Source organism: Globicephala melas, chromosome 4 (assembly GCF_963455315.2).
Source record: "Globicephala melas chromosome 4, mGloMel1.2, whole genome shotgun sequence".
Taxonomy (NCBI): Eukaryota; Metazoa; Chordata; class Mammalia; order Artiodactyla; family Delphinidae; genus Globicephala; species Globicephala melas.
The window spans coordinates 6,835,544-6,854,525 of NC_083317.1; the positions used below are offsets into that span (position 1 = coordinate 6,835,544).

The 18,982-nt window shown below is 40.6% G+C and overlaps 1 protein-coding gene across 2 annotated transcripts in view; it reads left to right on the forward strand.

Annotated features, from left to right (window-relative positions):
• Positions 1 to 18,982, forward strand: part of ERG (ETS transcription factor ERG) — a 286,020-nt gene that overhangs the window by 174,158 nt on the left and 92,880 nt on the right. The window contains exon 1 of one of the 2 annotated variants that reach the window (XM_030835419.3): positions 2,473 to 2,594. The exons of the other annotated variant lie outside the window; for it this stretch is intronic. Coding sequence (XP_030691279.1) covers positions 2,577 to 2,594 — 18 coding nt within the window. The 5' untranslated portion in view covers positions 2,473 to 2,576. Of the gene's footprint in view, positions 1 to 2,472; positions 2,595 to 18,982 lie in introns of those variants that run through there. 2 annotated transcript variants of the gene reach the window in all.

Here is an 18,982-nt window from a genome sequence, read left to right on the forward strand (position 1 = left end):
AAGCAAATGATGTAAATTACCAAAGTTGGAGGAACTGGTGAAGGATATTAGGAGTTCTTTGTATTATCTTGTAACTTTTCTATAAGTTTCATTCTTTCTGTTTTCTTTTTTATTTTATTGAAGTATAGTTGATTTACAATGTTGTGTTTATTTCTGCTGTATAGCACAGTGACTCTGTTATACATATATATATTATTTTTCATATTCTTTTCCATTATGGTTTATCACAGGATATTGAATATAGTTCCCTGTGCTATACAGTAGGACTATTATCCTATATATAATAGTTTGCATCTGCTAATCCCAAACTCCCAATCCTTCCCTCTCCCACACCCCTCCCCCTTGGCAACCACAAGTCTGTTCTCTATGTCTGTGAGTCTGTTTCTGTTTCGTAGATATGTTCATTTGTATCGTATTTTGTTTTATTGCTTTCTTTTTTTTTTAATTAAAATGAGCTTTTTAAAAAAATTTTTATTGGTGTGTCTTATTTTATATTCCACATATAAGTGATATCATATGGTATTTGAAGTTTGATGTCATTTCTAAATAAAGAGTTAAAAAAATGTTACTGTTCACTGATTTGAATTAGACAAGAACCAAGGAGTTCAGGGCAGACCCTCAACGAAGAATTAGATCTCCATAAAATTGTTGATGCTTTCCTGCTGCAGAGGACAAGGGCTGTGTCAGAAACCAGGCGGCAGTGGTGAGATGGGACCGCACAGAACTTTCTTCCATGGCTATATTTTTTTAGCAAGGGGTCACCCTACTTAAGGCTGCTCTTTGAGAAATTCATAATAGAACACTGCTTATTAGGGTACTACAGTTCACATTTGAAATTGATGCTTCTTAGGAGAGTAAAAAATAAGGAATCTCAGTGGAGCTGAAAGAACGCTTTTCCCAGCACTCCTGAATCCTAGTGGAAGCTGCCCAGATAAAACAACTCAGTACTTTGAAATTTTAGGGGAAACACAATTTGAATCAGCCTGCCATCTCATTTATTGTTTGGAGATGAAAAGAGCGGAAATGAACATCCCCTCAAAATGTAGATGCTGAGAATTTGTCAGGTTCTGATTTTTACATGAGATTTCTTATAGTTTCTCTTTCTTTCGTTTCCCTTTTCCCCCCTCTGTTTGTTTCTTTCTCTTTGTTCGTTTCCTTTCCTCTTTTCTTTCTTTCTTTCTCTCTTTCTTTCCTCTCTCCGCCCACTTCTCTCTCTCTCTCTTTCTTTTCTCCTTCTCCTTTCCTTTCTCCCCTTCCTTCTCCTCATGTTTCCTTCTCCTTCACCTATCATAAGGGGAAATCTTGGGATCAGTGAAAGATATAGAAGCTTGGGCTCATTTCTAGAGCTCTGATGTAGACAGGCCTAAGTCCCAGTGAAATCAATTCACTGACTGCCTCTGAAACCAGGAGCTGCTGGATGACTCAGGGTTTGGTCTATTGTGTTCTGCGGGTCCCCTATGGAGACCACACCTCTTTACTGGCCCAACTTTAGTGTAGCTAGATTCAAAGCAAAATGTTGTTTCTTCCAGAGAACAAGTAATTTCCTGAAAATGAATAATTAAAAGGCCTGAAATCCTCTAAGGAATGTTCAGGCCTACAATTAGCTGTATTTCCTCTGAGTGGAAAACAGACGTGTGGCCCTGAACTTACAGCTCAGATTTTAAAACACTTAATGAGGACGTGGCATCTCTGTGTAGCCAAGAGTTCTATCGGGGTCTGTTGTCTGCAACCTGGACGTTTGTCAGAGGGGGCCAGCTCGCTGCCATTATAAAGCATTCGTAGTCATTTAAGTGCCTTGGATTTTAAATAAATATTTGAAAATGAGGATTTGACAGGTTTATTTTCCTCTTTATTTCTCTTAGCTACTTCCATTCTAGAGTCTTTGCATTTTCAACTATTTTATCGTGGAGCCGATAGCAATTACTTATGTTTGGAAGGAGAAAATGAAACTGTCCTGGAACATTCACTTGAGATGCTGAACCAGTGGAGGTTGTTAAAAATCAGCAGGTGAATGGCTATTATTAAACGTCGTCGCCTATTCACATGAAATAAGCACTACCTGCAAAGCGGAGCGGGTAGGGGCCTTAGGCCCCGCGACCCAGGCGTGTGGCACATCCGGGGAGACAGAGGCCCAGGAGTCCCGTCCGCACCCAGGGGCCTTGAGGAGCGCGCCGTCCACGTGAAGCCACTCTGAGTCCCGCCACATCTGCATCCTGCCCCGGGGCGGCATGTCACAGGGCGGCACACTGGGTCACACCTGCTGTGGTCATCCCAGGCCCAGGCAATTGATGTCTTTTTTTTTTTTAATTGAAAAAAAAAAATCTCCTGGCTGCATATCATCAAGAAAAACAACATTGTTTTCAGGGTCTCTTATCTCTCCACTCCCAAATATCCTGTTTCTTCGGGCTGGGCAGCCAGGACCAATAGAAACCTCTTCCTGCCATTGACTGACTTCATTTCCCAGACTTAGCACAATCTCATCCGCTCTAAACAACCTCATCAAAACTACTTTCTGGTCAGAGAGAAGCAATAATTATTATTAACATTTATTAACGATCAATAAACTTGATTGCATTATGGCCAGCACTATTAAGGTAAGGAGAGGGTTCCTTTTCATTTGACCAAATTCTGTGCTTGTTACTCTTTTCTTTGGTTTCCTTTATCAACGCAGATAAGTTAGCATTGGGCAACACCCCCGCTGCCACAATAGAGGACAACAAGATTTCCTTTGCACTGCCTAGTAAATTTCCTTTTTCCTACTCCAACCATCCGCAAGGCTTAAAAACTTCAAACTCAGAAAAAAATTGGGGTTTCTAAATTCACGGTTGAGGGCTGTGGATGACCTTTTGCAAAAGCTTTTCAAAGAGCGCGTCCGAATTTTCATATTCTTTAACTATCTCTAGCGGTGCCTGGATGTGTATCTGCTGGAAGGCAATGGACTTGGAGAGTTTGGAGGGCAGGGTCGGAGAAAAAGATGGGCTTGGAAATGTTGAACTTTTGGACGTTCTTGAAGGCCTCCTTACCATCAGGGGTGCCAGCCGGTCCCTGTGGAAATGAAGAGATGCCTGGCAAGTGGCTGTCAGTCATGGGACATGCCAATGTTGACTTGATTTTTGGAACCTTCAGGCTGAGAACAGAGCGTTCTCATAATGCAAGTGGTGGTAATTCGGTTTGTTCGGTTATGTATTTATCTTTAATAAAGTACCTACTCCTCGGTGCACTGTGAATAGACTTTCTTCTCCGTGATGGTTGCTTGGTGGGAATTGCGGGTTGGTTCTCTGTGCTCTGGGGTGTGTGGTCTGATGTTTTGTTTTTCTTGCAAATAGAGAGATTAAGGTGGAGGTGAATGCACAGAGGTAGAAACGTGAATGTAGTCTGATTCCTGGAACTGAAGCCAGTTTGATGGTTAGTGCAAGCTGGCGGCATAGAGCCCGTGAAGTGGTCTGTCACAATATTTTCAAGGCCAGCACGTCTTGGTGACATTTCTAGAAATGAGAAAAGTCAGGAACAAAAACAGATACTGAAAGGAGGAAAAAGCAAGTTTTATGGGTTGCATGTCTTTAGTTTTGCTGCATGTAGGTGAGAAGCATTTGGTTGTGTTTTCATCAAGGGTTTTAGTTGATCTGAAAGCTCATCAATATAGAAGTTTGCCCAGAACTGGGCCAGGACAATTTTTAAAAGCCTCTTTGATTTGGAATTTGAAATGTTTGTGCGAGAGGATTTAATTAATACCCGTTGCATAAACTATGTTTCAGAAGTTCTGTTCAGTTTCTAGTTCTCAAGATAGGTTTTGGTTTTCAAGGTATGTTCAGTAATACATATTAAAAAATCATGTATCAAAGATTTTAATCTTACAGAGATTTTTCTTTCTTCAAGGATTGAAGTCTGCTGAAGTATAACTGTATAGAAAGGAATTTTAAAATTGAGGGTTTGATGTACTCTGCTTTGAGCTATATGAGTAGAAATTATTTGATTTTATAACCCCAAATGCTGCCCTCTTAATTCTTACTTTTACCCTTATTTGTGTCCATATTTCATAGCAGTTGAATCTAATGTTCTTTGTAAATTTTGAATACCTTGGGTACAATTGTGTGTGTGTGTGTGTGTGTGTGTGTGTGTGTGTTTCAAAAAAAATCAGTGTATTAAAGGACATTGAAATAACAGACAATCCTTTAGGTGTGGGGTATGTTTTGCATAGAATACAAATGTGTCATACTGTTTAATTTAAAGTATACGTTTCTGAAAAGATGAAGATATTTTTGAAGCTTGAACGTTTTGTGTTTTTCAGGATGAATTTTGGGAAATAGTTTCCACTTACCCAGGAGACTATGCTTACTTTAACATTTGATTACACTGCATTATCTGTGTATCATATATAGCTTAAGTGAACTTTCAAAAATGACTTCAAGTAGACTCTTTTTAATCCTCTGTTAAAATAAAATAGCCCCTCTTTATAGGTAACTTCCTTTGACAAATGTTCTGCTAGGCTTCCTGGGTAAAGTAATGAGATGACTTTACAGACTTGTTTATAGAGTGGAAAAAAGGAGGCCTGAGTCTGTTGACTGCAGTTTTAATTACGTTAGTGCAAAGCTCAAATTAGCATAGGGAAAATTACGGCTGTCCGTTGGAATTAGGAAAGTCTGTCATACGGGCAATTTCCAGTCTCAAACGCACTCTGTTTTTTGTTGTTTCAGTAAATAAATCAATTAGTCCATCAAGCATCAGATGCACAGAATCTGTTAAGTTGGTCTCCGCATCTTAGTGGATTTTTTTTTTTTTTTTGGTGTGAATGTCTGTAAGACCCTATGAGGCACTATGAAAAGCTCTGTGTTTTTATCCCGTCTTTATGATTCTCACCATCATTTTCCCTTGGTATTTTGGAAATGGTAAAAGAGTGTTTCCATGGGAAGAAGTAAAGGAATCTTATGAGTTTATGTGAGTCTGTCGGTTGGTTTATCCTTAAAGGGCCGTGGATTTTAAGATCAGATTAAGAGTTCTAATAAAAACGTAAGCATCAAAAGTGATGTTCCCACATGTAATTCACGAATCAGTTTTGGTGCTTCCACTGCTTCCGGGGCCACCTGATGATACCTGGGGGGTGCTTTACAACCCCCTCCCTTCCTTCTGCACAAAACAGTGCTGCCTTTGCTTACAGACTCCAAGCAGCCAGTTGTTAGCCTTGGAACTTGATTTTGCTTCTGTTAGGATTTTTAATCCAATCTCCCAAAGACTTCCCTGATCCTTTGTTATGCCTTGGGCCACTCGGGAAGTCTAATGAAGCCTGCAATCCTGTCTCAGATTAATGCTTTTAAAATGCAGGATAGGCAATACATAGAGTGACAAGGGCAGCTAATACTATTGAAATCCAGTTCTGTCCTTGGACTCCTTGGGTGGTCCGTGAACCCCAGGTTACAGCCCCTGATCCTAGAGTTTAAAGGTCCTTAGTCTTTAAGAGGGGATCGTGGGCATTTTCCTTTATCACAGATCTGGCACTGGAAGACCAGGAGAGAGCAAGCTGCAAACAGCAGCGTGAGTGGAGAGCATCTTAGAATCAGGGGATGGAAAGTTACTAACAAGGCTTGCTGAGGGAGAACATGATTACGGTGTCAATGAGCTGTTTAAAGAAGTTCCTTTCTTTGATTTGACAGAGGTTGGAGGGTTTTGATGATCACCATGATATAACTTATAGGTGGAATCTAAAAACTACAACAAATAAGAAAAAGAAGCAGACTCACAGACGTGGAGAACAAACTTGTGGTTACAAGTGGGGAGGGGGAGAGGAGGAGGGGTAACGTAGGGGTGGGGGATGAAGAGGACAAACCATTATATATAAAATAAGCTGCAAGGATATACTGTGCAGCACAGGGATTATAGCCAATATTTTATAATAACTAGAAATGGAGTAGAACCTTTAAAAATTGGGAATCACTATATTGTACATCTGTACCATATAATATTGTACATCAACTATACTTCAGTAAAAAAAAAGAAGTTAATTTAAAAACATGAAGCATCTTTTACGTATTTCATGGCTTGCACGTAGCAGGCTCTTGCTGAATATTTGCTATCATGTGTGAAGCAAACTTGTTTAAAATTAAAAGCTCAGGGTTATATGAAGGAAGTTCATATATAGGATTTTAAGGGATGTGATGAATGAGCTTAATAGCTCTAGGGCATATAAATTTTCAACAACTCATTGGCTCAAGTGGAATTTCAGTTGTTTCATCCCTTGTTACTTTAGAGGACTCTGTGACAGTGGAAGGAATAGAAAACGGAAAATACTGTTGCACCACTATGTGAATGTCATGTTTCTAGAACACTGGCCTAAAGGTGGAATTATGGGCCGTTATCTTAAAATGACTTGCTGCTTGCATCCGTGGGTGGCTCTGGACACAGTTTGCCCCCTCTGGACGGGACACAGCACTCTTCCTCCTACAGCTCTCTCTGAGGCTGGGCACGCTGCCTCAGTGGCGTGGAAAGGAGAATTGGAAAGGATAGAATTTGTGGATCATTCTTCCCATGAAATATACTTATGGAGGACTGCGGTACTCTCAGAGAATGTTCTGGAAGTCTGAACTGTTTTTTAATTATCTATATTTTCTTTAAAGTGATTATTTCATTAAATTTTTTTTTTATTTTTTACAAAACAGATCTTTGCTTAAATCTCTCCTCTACCTCGACACATACGTACGCTTGTCGATGTCTCTTGAAAAACCATAAGTAGAAATAAAATAAATAAATGAAACAATCGTTCCTGATGCTTTCAGGAAAATATTACTTCTGTGTTTAGAATTTCAGAATAAGGTTCCCTCTGTGGGAGGGGAGACCCAAAGCAGAACATTCCGCTTTGGCATCCCAATACCCTGGCAGATTTAACAGCTGACACAGAAGAGAATCACAATACAGGAGGCCGTTGGAAAGCCAGGACCAGAGAGTTTCTCTGCAGTGTAAAATCTTCCGAGAAGGGGGTTTGACAGAGACAGTCTCCAGGCCTTTCCAATGGTGGTGACACATCTGCTCCAGCAGGATTTTTTCCTAGGGCTTAGGGAATGCCTCAAATGCAGCATCCCCTCCTTTTGTCCCCACAGGTTAGAGGACGGCTCTTCTCTTCTCAGGGGACTTTGTCCCCCCGTCACCTCTGAGATTTCTTTACTTATGTTATGTGGCCACGGACACACCTGCATTTGAACCCTTCCTAGTCACGTGACCCTGGGCAAGGGCCCTAACCTGTCTGAGCTCCGTTTCCTCACCTGTAGGTGGGATTATAATGACCGTCCTGATGCGAGTCTAGGGTGGGAGAGCCTTTAGTAGGTGCTCAGTAAGTGGCAGACGCCATCGGACAATCCAAGTCCATCTAACCTTTGCTAATAAATTGCACTGTCTTTCTGGCCCTGCTCTGAATTCTCTCTGTGTGTTCCATTACCCGGCTTCAGTTGTGAAGCCCAGAGGCACACAGACTCTGTGCTAACGCTTTTGAAGAGACAGGGAGAATAACAGGTCACTTCCACAGGTCACTACTGCGGCCTCCCAGCCAGGGCAGGGCACACGGGAGCCGAGAGGTGAGGGGCAAGGAGCTCCTAGGGGTCCCTGGAGAAGGGTATAGCAGGGCAGGGACCAAACACCTGGGCAGGCGGAGTGTCCAGGGGGTCCCTCAAGGCATGGGTGATCAGAGGGTTGGTTTAGTCCTGTTCTGAGGACGGAGGCTGTTTGCTTCGTCGCTGAAGGAGGGCAGAGGCCTGCAGTGCCTCTTGCTTCTGATTAGGGCAGGAACAGGGTTACTGGAATCCTCCACTGTCCTGTATTCTCATTAATTTTGAAAAATGCATCTTGTTATTTTGTACAAATTACAGTCATAAAACATTCTCACTGTAGAGAAAATGAAAAAAGAAATCATTACAGAGTCAATATAAATTGTTCCCAGCCCCAGGCAGTCAGAGAAAATTACCAGCATTTGGTGTGTGTCTTCCTACTGTGTGTTTCTGTCTGTCCTTTTGTCTCCCTGTCCTGCTCATCTCAGTTAACATTGTTTTACAAACATTTCCCCATGTCACTACAATTTTTTAATAAGCAGAATTTTTATGCTTAATTATATTCCATTTAAATAAGTATTATGATTTATATAACCAATATCCTATTGTAGGAAATAATATTGCTTTCAGTTTTTCACCAATTATATTGCAATGTACCCTTTATGTAATTTTAAAAAAAATGATTTTATTAGTGTTAGTGCTTAGAAAAGGAATCATTGGACCAATGGGTGTACATATTTTTAAAGTCTCTGCCAAATTTAAATATTTGCCAGTTTAAAAAAAAAATGACCACTTTACTCTCTAGAAGGGTTGTACCAGTTCCCACTTGTAGCCATAGATAAGGCCAGTTCCACTGAACTCATAACAACTCTGAATATTTCACTCTTTGAATCTTTGCCATTGTGACAGGCAAAAATGGAATCTCATTTTTATTTGTATTTCCGTAATTATAGTATTTCATTCCACTTTTTTTTTTTTTTTTTTTTGCTGTGAACCTATTTCAACTAGTGGCCACTGTGACCTCTGGATCTTTTTCTTATTCACACTTTCATTGCCTGTTTGATCACTTATTTCGCACATACTTCCCCTATTGAACTTGGCTGAGGCATGTTTTATAAAGTTTAAGAACATTCCTCATTCTGTCCACTCTCTCCTGCTTTGTTTTCTCTCTGGCGACGCATGCTCTCAGCTTTGCTTGTGTTTGTGTGACTCTACTTTTTGTCTACCTGTGTAAACAATAGAACCTGTTTTCTTGTGATAGTCTGTCCATCTCTTCTGTGTCTTGACAGAGCCTGGCAAAGCATAGGGGTTCAATAAATAGTTGTTGAAAAATAAATTTTGGTTAAAATCCTTTAAGGTCATCAAGAGAAAGTGAAGATATTAGTAAAATCTGCAATCATTATTGCAGATTTTAAATAGATGTATTTCTTTAGAGATATCTCTCCTAGTTTAAATACACATTAACTACATAGAATTAAATTGCTGTTGAAAAGATCATAGAGAAAAGCATTTTTAAAAGGTAGATCTTGTAGCTTGAATTCATAATCCAAATTAATATCATCCTTGTAACTGCTTATTCCAGGCCAGACTCTGTGCGGGATGCTCACGTTATCTCGTGAGATGCTCACCACAGCCTGCATCCTGGTGCTTTTTGTCCAGATAAGGATAGAGGATTAAGAGAGGCTAGGAAACTTGCTCGGGCACACAAATCTGTTTCCCCTCAATTTATCATCATCTGATCTTTTTTTTCCTGCTATTTGCCTTACTTAGCTCCAAATAATAAATTACTGTGCAGGAAAAAAAAAAAAAGGTGTATTAAATGATATAGTGTGATACATTAAATAATGAAAATTATTATAATTGGCTAACTTATGTTACCACTCTTGTGTGAAAAAGCCCACAGCCAACAATGATTATGCTCTCACTGGCTAATTAAGATAAAGCACTAGAAAACTGAACAGCTAAAACTCTAGCACCCCATTCTCCACTTGCTTGGTGCCAAGAATTCTTTCCATATTTGGCTATATCCAAGGGGCCCGTGGTTGCAGATTCCAGATCAGCTGCTGATTTGTTTCCTCACCCCAAGTATCAACTTCCTTGCCCACGTCTCTGAGTTTTCCATCAGGCCTTACCAAGTCTTTCCGCAGGGGTGTTCATGGAATTAGACTCTGGGAAGAACGGTAATCTGCTGTTAGGCACAGATAAGTGCCGAGACGTTTAGAAAAGAAATGCCAAGGCCAAGCAAAATTATTTATTTTTCAAGCCACATCATAATCCAATCATAACATTCACATCAGTGCTGTTACTTCAAATGATTTTGTTCAAGACAATGCACGTCAATTTCTGGGGCATAAAATAAAGAGCATTTCTAACATGTGCAAAGAACTCGCGCTCCTGGATCTAACACAGTGGCCTTTAAATCGCTCCACCCTGATGATTTAACATCTGTCTTTCCATTATAAAATTACAGTATAGCAAACTGATGGGGTTTTTTAATTTAGCAAGTACTGAAACAGAGTCACCACTGAAGACAAAATCTGCCCCCCATCGCTCCCATCCAAATGCCCCCAAGTCCATTAATTGAAATCATCAGCCAATAGGGACTTTACCGTCCTGTTCCCTTTGGATCCCATTGGGTCTTGTTGACTTTTATTTTTTAAAGTTAGCTGTAGGCATGTGAATGCTCACCTTTGAGGAAGAGGAAACTGTTGAAACAACACTTGGGAATTTGTCAACACGATTAGTTTGTGTCTCAATTTGAGGTAGATTTCCTAATACGTTGCTCCGAGTTAAAAAAAAAAAAAAGTGTGTGTGGTTTTATATTGCGAAGTCCCCTTTGGATCTGTGTTGTACGTGGGTGTTACCTGATGTTCCCAAGAGCATCGGAAGCATGAAGGTGAAATAGAGCGAGCCCAGCCGTGTTTATCTTATGCCCAGGGAGGCCCTGAAGACTCTATTTCTTCACGGCATCCTTAAAATAGCCTCTGTGGGGAAAGGATTGGTCTTATCTTGTTCACAAGGAAAGGGAGGCATAGATGTGGAGGCTAGGAGGGGAAGTGGAAAGAGGCTGTCCTGAGAGAGACCAGCTGAGGCTGCAGTTGATGCTGTAGGGCCTCAGCAGGTGAAGGCACCTCTCCAGGCCTGAGTTCCTTCTCGGGAAAACAGAAATGGTCTTCCTGGCATTTCACCCTGGACAGGCCCCTCACCTCACGATGTCTGGGTGTTTCCATCTGTAAAAAGCAGTAACCACAGTTTCTACTTCGCAGGGCTATGGGGAGATGAACCGAGTTGGAATTGTATGGAGCACATTAGAGGTACTTAATACTTGTTAGCTAATTTGATTATTCACTCGAGTCAGATCAATTTTCCTTCTAGGAATAAAATCAGGAAATCCATAGAAGGCTTTTTTTTCTTTTTCAATTTCTACAACAGGTTGTGAATTGATTCTTTTTTTTTTTTCTTTTTTCAAGTAGCCAATTTTCCTCTGATTAACATGTTCTTTTCTCTTTATTAAGAAATAAAGACTCTTACAGAACAGTGCATTCTCAGTTATTCACAGTGCTTTATCAGTATTGGAGATGACCTAAGACAGTGCTAAGAGATGCTTGCTGAGGAGTCTGCCTGAGCCTCTGCATGGCCGGCCCTGGAGAATAAATCTGGGGCCTTGCTACCCTCTGCTTCTCTCTGTACTTCTCACTCTCATGCTCCTTCCCTCCTCTTTCTTCTTCTCTGCAATAGTTAACAACCCAACAAGAGCTTTTCAAAACATAAAGGACAACAGTAATGATGGAGAGGACCCCCCCTCCGGAACATCTCCAGTGCTCAAGGGTTCTCGGACCCGTTTCCATTCACCCCACACTGCCTCTCACAGATAGCCAATCACTCCTGTCATCCCAGGAAACCTGGGACAGTGAAGGCTCACAAGCTTTTCATCTGGAATAAAGAAATAAAGAGAAGATTGGCAGGAGGCTCTGCCTGCCCCAGGTAAAAGTCATCAAAAGCAGTAGCCACATGTCCACGTTTGAGTTCTATCTTGAACTTCTTCTTGTGTGAACTCTTAGGGCTAGAAGCATATTTATATCCACATAAAAAAGATGAATGTTGCCCAAGGTCAAATACAAGTGATTTTATGGGCTATCCATTCTACCAGTTTGAGTTAACGTGGAAAGTCTTGTTCACTTTACCTGTTCAGCCAAAGACCCTGACTCTGTTAAGCCTGTGTTAAGCTTAGAAGAGAAATAAAATTTGCTTTGCTAGAGTAGCATCTCAGTAAAGAAAACCAGGCTTTGTTTTTTGGGCATCCCTGAGAGAGAAGCTTCTGTTCTACCCCAAAAGCTGTTCCCATTGACTCACTCACTCTTGGAAGCACGGTCATATTGCCGACGGTTTTGATAAGAAGCTGGTTATGAAATAAGTGCACATACATTTTTTTTAAGCCTTGTTCTTTGGAGATGGAAAACATCTTTTTTTAGATCACATGTTTACTGCTTTAGTAAACAGTAAAATGCTGCTGTAGCAATTACCTTGAGGATAAAGGGTTTGTAGACAGATACTTCCTGCGTCCACTTCCTACACAGATAGCCAACCCGACCAGAGACGCACCAATGCAGGAAGAGCTCCCCATGGAAGCTTCCTTTGCGAATGCACAGTTTGTGATGCGCTCGCTCCCCTCCAAGGGGAATGAGCCTATTGCTACAGATTTTCTGGCAGAATTCACTGTCTTGAAGTAGGTGAAAATACGACGTTTCTAAGGTAATGGCTTTAGACCCTTGTTCTCATCCTTGGTCTTGTCTGCTGGTTGGATTTTACAGAGGAGGGTAACTAGATTAGACATGTCCATGAGTAAGACTTGTGCCCTGTGGGCACTCTAGCCTCCTTGGAATCATGGAGAATGATGCATGAGTCTGTTTTTGTATTTGTTGAAAAATACGCCTCTTTGAGATTCAGTCAGTGGTTTTCTTTTCTGTGGTTATTTAGATGTAAAGGTCATTTTAGATTTTGCTTTCTTGAGTCAAGCAGAGATCACCCAATTTGGGTACAAAAATCTCAGCGCACAGATTGTTCTCTGTGCTGATTTTACACCAGTTGTTAAATTCCAATGAATGCATTGTTTAGGTCCTTTGAAGCAAAGCAAATAAAACCACCACACACAAACACTGAACAATAGGGAATCATCAATTTTCCACTTACAGGATATGTTCTTACCGACTGGCCCCTTTGTGGGGGGAAAAATATATCAAGTCAACAAACAGTAACACTGAACAATAAACTAAACAAAATAAATAGCACCTGAAAGCCACTCGGCTCAAGCACTGGCAAAACTCCAAAGAGTGATGTTTACTTACTCTAAGCATGGAAACCTACAGCTCCACCCTGATCTCCTACGGGTCCCTGAAATAATCAGAACACTGAGCCGCTGTTAATTGTCGGGTGACTTCATGCTAAAGTGCCTCCTTTGATGATCAGAAAGCGCCTGTGAGCTTTGCATTGAAATGGACAAGAGGACAGCGTCCAATAGAGATTCTACGTCCAGTATGTATTCTGTAGATGTTGATGGCCGTCCAGGGGGAGGCAGAGATTATATCTGACCCTGAGAAGCTGCCAGACGTGGTTAGATGTAGTACTGTCTCATGAAGGTGCTGGTACATGAACATACTCCAATGACTTTATTTACACAGTCACTCAAGGCACGTATTTTGGTGGAATTGACATGAAGCTGCCAGAGTGATATTTTTCTTTTGGAGACCCATTTGTTTTTACACTTTTGCTCATCTTGTTGGAAGACACCGTAACATCTCAGGAGCCTCCTGTTTGAATGAAGATCTTTCTTCCTGTGTACTTGCCCGCCGCCCCCCCACCTTCATTGTGCAGTTTTGTTACCTTTTCGTGAAACTCCACAAGGCATCTCCCTACATGTTTCCTTCCAGATGCTGCCTCCTACCACTTCTGCTTTTTTTCAAAATGCCTTCTCTGATCTCCTGCGTCTGTATTGGTTCCGGTGCCACGGGAATCACGGTTGTGTGGTGCTGGGCAGGGCCTTATAGCTGGTAGACTCATTTTGGACATCCTCTCTGAAAATCACCACTGCCTGCCTGCGGATGGTGGTTGCTTTTGTTCTGTTTTGTTTTCTTCAACCTGAATACAGGTTTAATAAACCCACAGGATAAAATATTTTTTAAACGACAAAATAATAATACAAACTTTGTTCTTTCCCCCCATTTCCAAAACAATTATTGTAGGAGCTTAGAAAATAATTTAGAAAAGGAAGTTAAATTAATTGATATTGCACCACCAGGGGGCTGCTAAGATTGGATTCTTTTTGAATTCTTTTGTCTGTTCTCCATGCACACAGATATATTCTTTAAAAAGCATAATAGAATGGGAGAAATTAAACTCATTTCAGTAGTCCTTTTTCATTCCCTTTTTCTTCCAGGATAGTGAAGAAAAGAGGAATGAGGACTGAACTTTTATGACCCCCTCTAGAGATTAAGGCCCCATATCCCTTCCTAAGGACCTGGTGTCTTATTCTGGAGCACAACCAGACTGCCTAGGGCTGACCCTTGTTCCACCGAGTGTTGCCAGGGCATTTCACTTTTCTGTGCCTCATTTTCCTCATCTGTAAAATAGACTCCGTAGTGATAATAACGCTTGCTTGTTGGTGGTGGTTCAAGGATCCAACAGCTTAATACATGTCCATGCTTGAACAGTAATGTGTTTTTGTGTGCAAAAAATGTTCACTAATGTGAGCTCTTCTTCGTTACTCATCCTAGTCTCATTCTTATTATTTAATTTACTGTCATATCTTATTTGCTTTGTTTGAAGTAATCAATTCTTGATTGTGTTTGTTTCTACTGTTCATCTTTTGACTGGATTCCTCCAATACCCTTTAGATATTTATAGCTTCTTCTAAAGAGACGAAGGTGTTTCCCTCTATGTAATTGGTTTCTTTCTCGTGCCATTCATTTGAGGATAGTAGAATAAATATAACAGAGTCACCACTGTGAGTCCATTTAGGAGTTCAAGCAACAAATTAACCAAATTTTCAGCAGCCGAACTCAGCTGCATTTTTTTGAGCCCAGAAATCCAGTAGTTTTGACGATCCAAAAAGAAAACCAAGGTGGAGGGCTGCAGGATACTCACTGTCTCCTTCCTTGCCTTTTCTCTGGCCTGTGCCAATGAATGAATGAATGAATGAATGAATGATTGAATGAATGAATGTGTTCTTGCAGTGGGGAGCCACAGCTGGTCTCTGGAGTAGTCCTAGCATGGAAGGAGTCAAGTGCTATTTTGAACCAACTACTTTGGCTGACACATTCTTTAGAGGCAAGCAGACGTCTACTGATTTACCATATCGCCAGTGAATGTTCATGATTAGGAATCTATGGGACCTCATTGAAAAACAGAAACTCTCAAAACATTGCTTGTTAAAGTTCAGCCCTCTATGCCCTAAGTTATATGGCTGGGGTCCTGTAATCTTTTATCTGTGCGACCATGCCTGGTAAGCGGCAGGCTTTTAATAATGTGTGTTCAATGAGTAAATGAATATCTGCCTGGATGATAAATGCATGAACAAGGGCATTAATTAGTGAGCTGATAACATCATAGAGAAGTAATTCATTTAATTCAATGAGCAATTACTGATTTCTTACATGCAAAGCATCGTAAAGTCGCCCTCCACAAGGTTCGGAGAGGAGTTGTACTTCTTGATCAGAAGACAGAGTTATTACTATGTCTTGGGACCAATATCTTGCGTGCCCCTGTGTCCAATTTGAATGCCAGATGTTAGACATAAGTGTGTGTTATCTTAAAGAACCTGCCTGGGCTTGGGAAGGTCTGGTGATCGTTGGGCTTCCCAGAACCTAATGGGGTTTTGAACATTTGTGAGCACGTGCCCGATCAATGCACATGTCTGTGCCGGCCCGTGGCTGGAGATGCTTCCATGTGAAAACTAAAAGCAGAAATGCAGTTCTCAGAGCCTGAATTTTGTTACGTGACACTTGTTTGGATGTGGCAAAACCAAGCAGCAATTTTGCTTTTACTGAGTGGCAGCACCTTCCAGTGCTTCTCCAAGGTGTGCATTGGCTTCTCTAAATGTTCAGCTGTTAACAACCCCCTATGCAAAAAGTCCTCCTGGGTACAAAGTCATGAAGAGTTGTGTTTAATGGATTACGATGGGCACTGTTTGATTTTCTTCTTTTGTTAACTGCAGTCACTCCTTAGAAATTTCAGTGAAGCTGTAACTTGATCCCTTAAACACATGTGCTGATATCCAATGTACTGCTTCACACGGAGGGTTTCCTTGCTTATTGGTGAATCAGGCAGCTCTTCCAGTACTGCAATTATTATATAGTTAACATCTGCAATGGATATGATGTGGGACAACATTTTCATGAGAGCTAGGTTCTTTTGTATTTAATTGCAAGATAATTCTGCTTTATGAGAAAGATTAATAGCAATTAACAACCAGCTTATCTAAGCCAGGTAGTAAAATTGGATTCCCTACTGAAATTTCAAAGTTAGCAAACATATTATTAACAATGAGCTTGATGGTCAAAGTATTATATATAAGCCAAGGAAAATGTGATCTTTCCTAAAACCTACAGAATTTGGTTATCTTGGTAAGAGTTCTTAAATGAATTTACAATCTAATAATTTTTCAATCTCATAATTCAAATATTTGGCTTACTGTTGTTTCTTCAGTGCCTAGCACATAAAGTGCTGACTCATAAATATTTGCTGAATGAGTGAACACAACAATAAATGGGTACCAAAATCTTTCCCTGAGGGAAGCATGTCTTTGGCAGTATACGTCATTAGAAGAGGTCTGACTTTGGCCCTCTCCTAACAAACACCATGATCTAGTATCTAAGGAGTTGAAGAGAAGGAAACAACTTTTATTTGGGAGCCAAAATGTTGGAAGAAACTTAACTGGCCATTGAGAAGCCCAGTGTGTCTCAACCCAGTTCTCCTTTGGGTCAGGAAATTCTTAATTTTCTTTAGGATAATTGAAAGGAACTCCTAAGAGAACGAGGATTTTGTTAGGGAAAGAATATACATGAAGCAGCAGGGAGGGATAAATTGGGAGTTTGGGATGAACGAATAAACGTTACTGTATATAAAATAAACAGCAAGGACCTACAGTATAGCACAGGGAACTAGATTTACTATCTTTTAATAACCTATAATGGAAAAGAATCTGAAAAAGAATAGATATATGTATATATGTATAACTGATCACTTTGCTGTACACCTGAAACTAACACAACATTGTAAATCACTATACTTCATATATACTTCATATACTTCACTATACTTCATATACTTCAAATTATGATTGCTTCATATATATATATATATATATAGGAGAACGTTTTCATAAATAGCTAAGTTCTTTGTATTCAATTGCAAGATAATCTGCTTTATGAGAAAAATTAACTTTAATAGCAATTAATAACCAACTTATCTAAGCCAGGTGATAAAATTGGATTCCATATATATATATGAAGCAATCATAATTTGAAAAATTTGCCCACATATGTTAGCTGGAAAAACATACTAAAAAATTAGGTTTTAATTTCCATTGGCTGTTTTTTTGTTTTAACTTCTAACAGTCTTTTCAAACGAACGTTGAGAGATTTAAAGATGTTTGTTAAAACACCTTCCCTCCTGATCATGACATTCATTAGAAGGTGAATCAGACATTTTTCCCCCAGTGGTAGAAGAGACACATTTTCCTAAGCAGAAAAATCAGGGCACGGTCAGACAAAGGAGTTTACATGAAAAGCTTTGTAAAGTTAGTATTGTTCTTGAAAATTCAGGCTATCTGGTTGCTGTAATCTGGGAGTTCCCTTCAAGCACTTTTGGAAACTGTACTAACTCTATAAGGCAATTAATGGGCCATATAATGTCCGGAGATGGTAAACTGTTAAAAACAGCATCTACAGGTAGTGTATTAGTATATCCTAGGACTCCCGTGAAAGTAACCACAAACTGGGGGCTTAAAACATCAGGAATTTGTTCTCTCAGAGTTTAGGAGGCCTGAAGTCCAAAATCAAGGTGTCAACAGGGCTGGTTCTGGAGGTTCTGAAAGAGAATCCGCTCCATGCCTCTCTCCCAGCTCCAGGTGTTTTCCTACAATCCTTACCTTCCTGGGGCTGTAGCTGCATCATCACTTCCATCTCCGCCTCTGTCGTCTTCACATCACCTTCTTCTCTGAGTCTCTGTCTGTCCTCTTTGGTCTCTTATAAGGATGCTCTCCTTGGATTCAGAGTCTATACTAATCTAATCCAATCTCATCTCAATCCTTACCTTAATTACATCTGCAAAGACCCTATTTCCAAACAAGGTCACATTCTGAGGTTCCAGGTGGGCTTGGGGTCCTCTCTTCTGGTAGGGAGGAGACAAAGTAAGTTTCAAGGTAAATCTTCTCTTCTGCGCGTTTCTTGCCCATTAGAAGAGCGAGGCTCTACTCATTGGCAAGGTCTAATGACTGAAGTGCTGATGCTAGGATTCTAACATTCGTGCTTAGGTAGAAATCCCTCGGGTGTCAATACCATATTGGAAAGTGTAATGCAGTTAGTTTCATTGAAAAAAACATACAACTGCACAACATGGATGTCGTTCAATCCAGTATGATGATCAAAACAAAAATCACTGTCAGGCAAAGTGTTTACTCTGCAACCGTTTCAGTTTCACAAGATACTGAGTTTGATGTTGTGGTTTCCCTGATCTCATCATTTTCCTTGGTAAATGTCAAGAAGTGTAACAAGGTTAGGGCAGCCCACACCCGCTCATCAGAGTCACGTGAGGACTTAGGCAGCAAGTCACCCTCCTCCTGTCTGCTCAGTCTAGACTAATGGTTGAGTGTGCTGTTTACATCTTATAAAAAAAATGATTCCTGTGGCTTTTTTCATAATGTCCTCGAGTTGAAACTGCACTGTTCTAAGGCGTAAAATGGCGTCATAAACTTTGTGACCGTCAGGCACTATGATTTATTTTCTGTCTTCGGTCTGTATATCTGCCGAGGTTATATATACATAGAGGATTTGGAACCAGAAACATGGACTGCCCCTAAACATTCTGCTTTTATGTCTTATGAAATGAATCTGACTGTAAGTAAAATGGAACTTCATCTTGTCACTGACGTGGCAGCTCTGCAAGATTTTCTTGGGAAAGAAATGCAAACTTAAATCAAGAACCAGTCAGGGACTTCGGTCATGTTGTTTGTGTGTGCCCTCGTCTACTTGAAGTACACCCGATGTTCACTCTGGGATGAAAAGTTGGCCAGCTCGAGTGACTCTAGCCCCTCTCCACCTTGCCTCAGGCTGAGTCACCAAAAAGCTCGCCGGGTGACTGGGAGAATTGGCCCAGTGGAATCCCTTGCTGGCATCAACTTGGCTGCAAATGCAGAGATGGTCTAAATCCCTGTGATGCAAGAGTTGGTCCATTTGCTT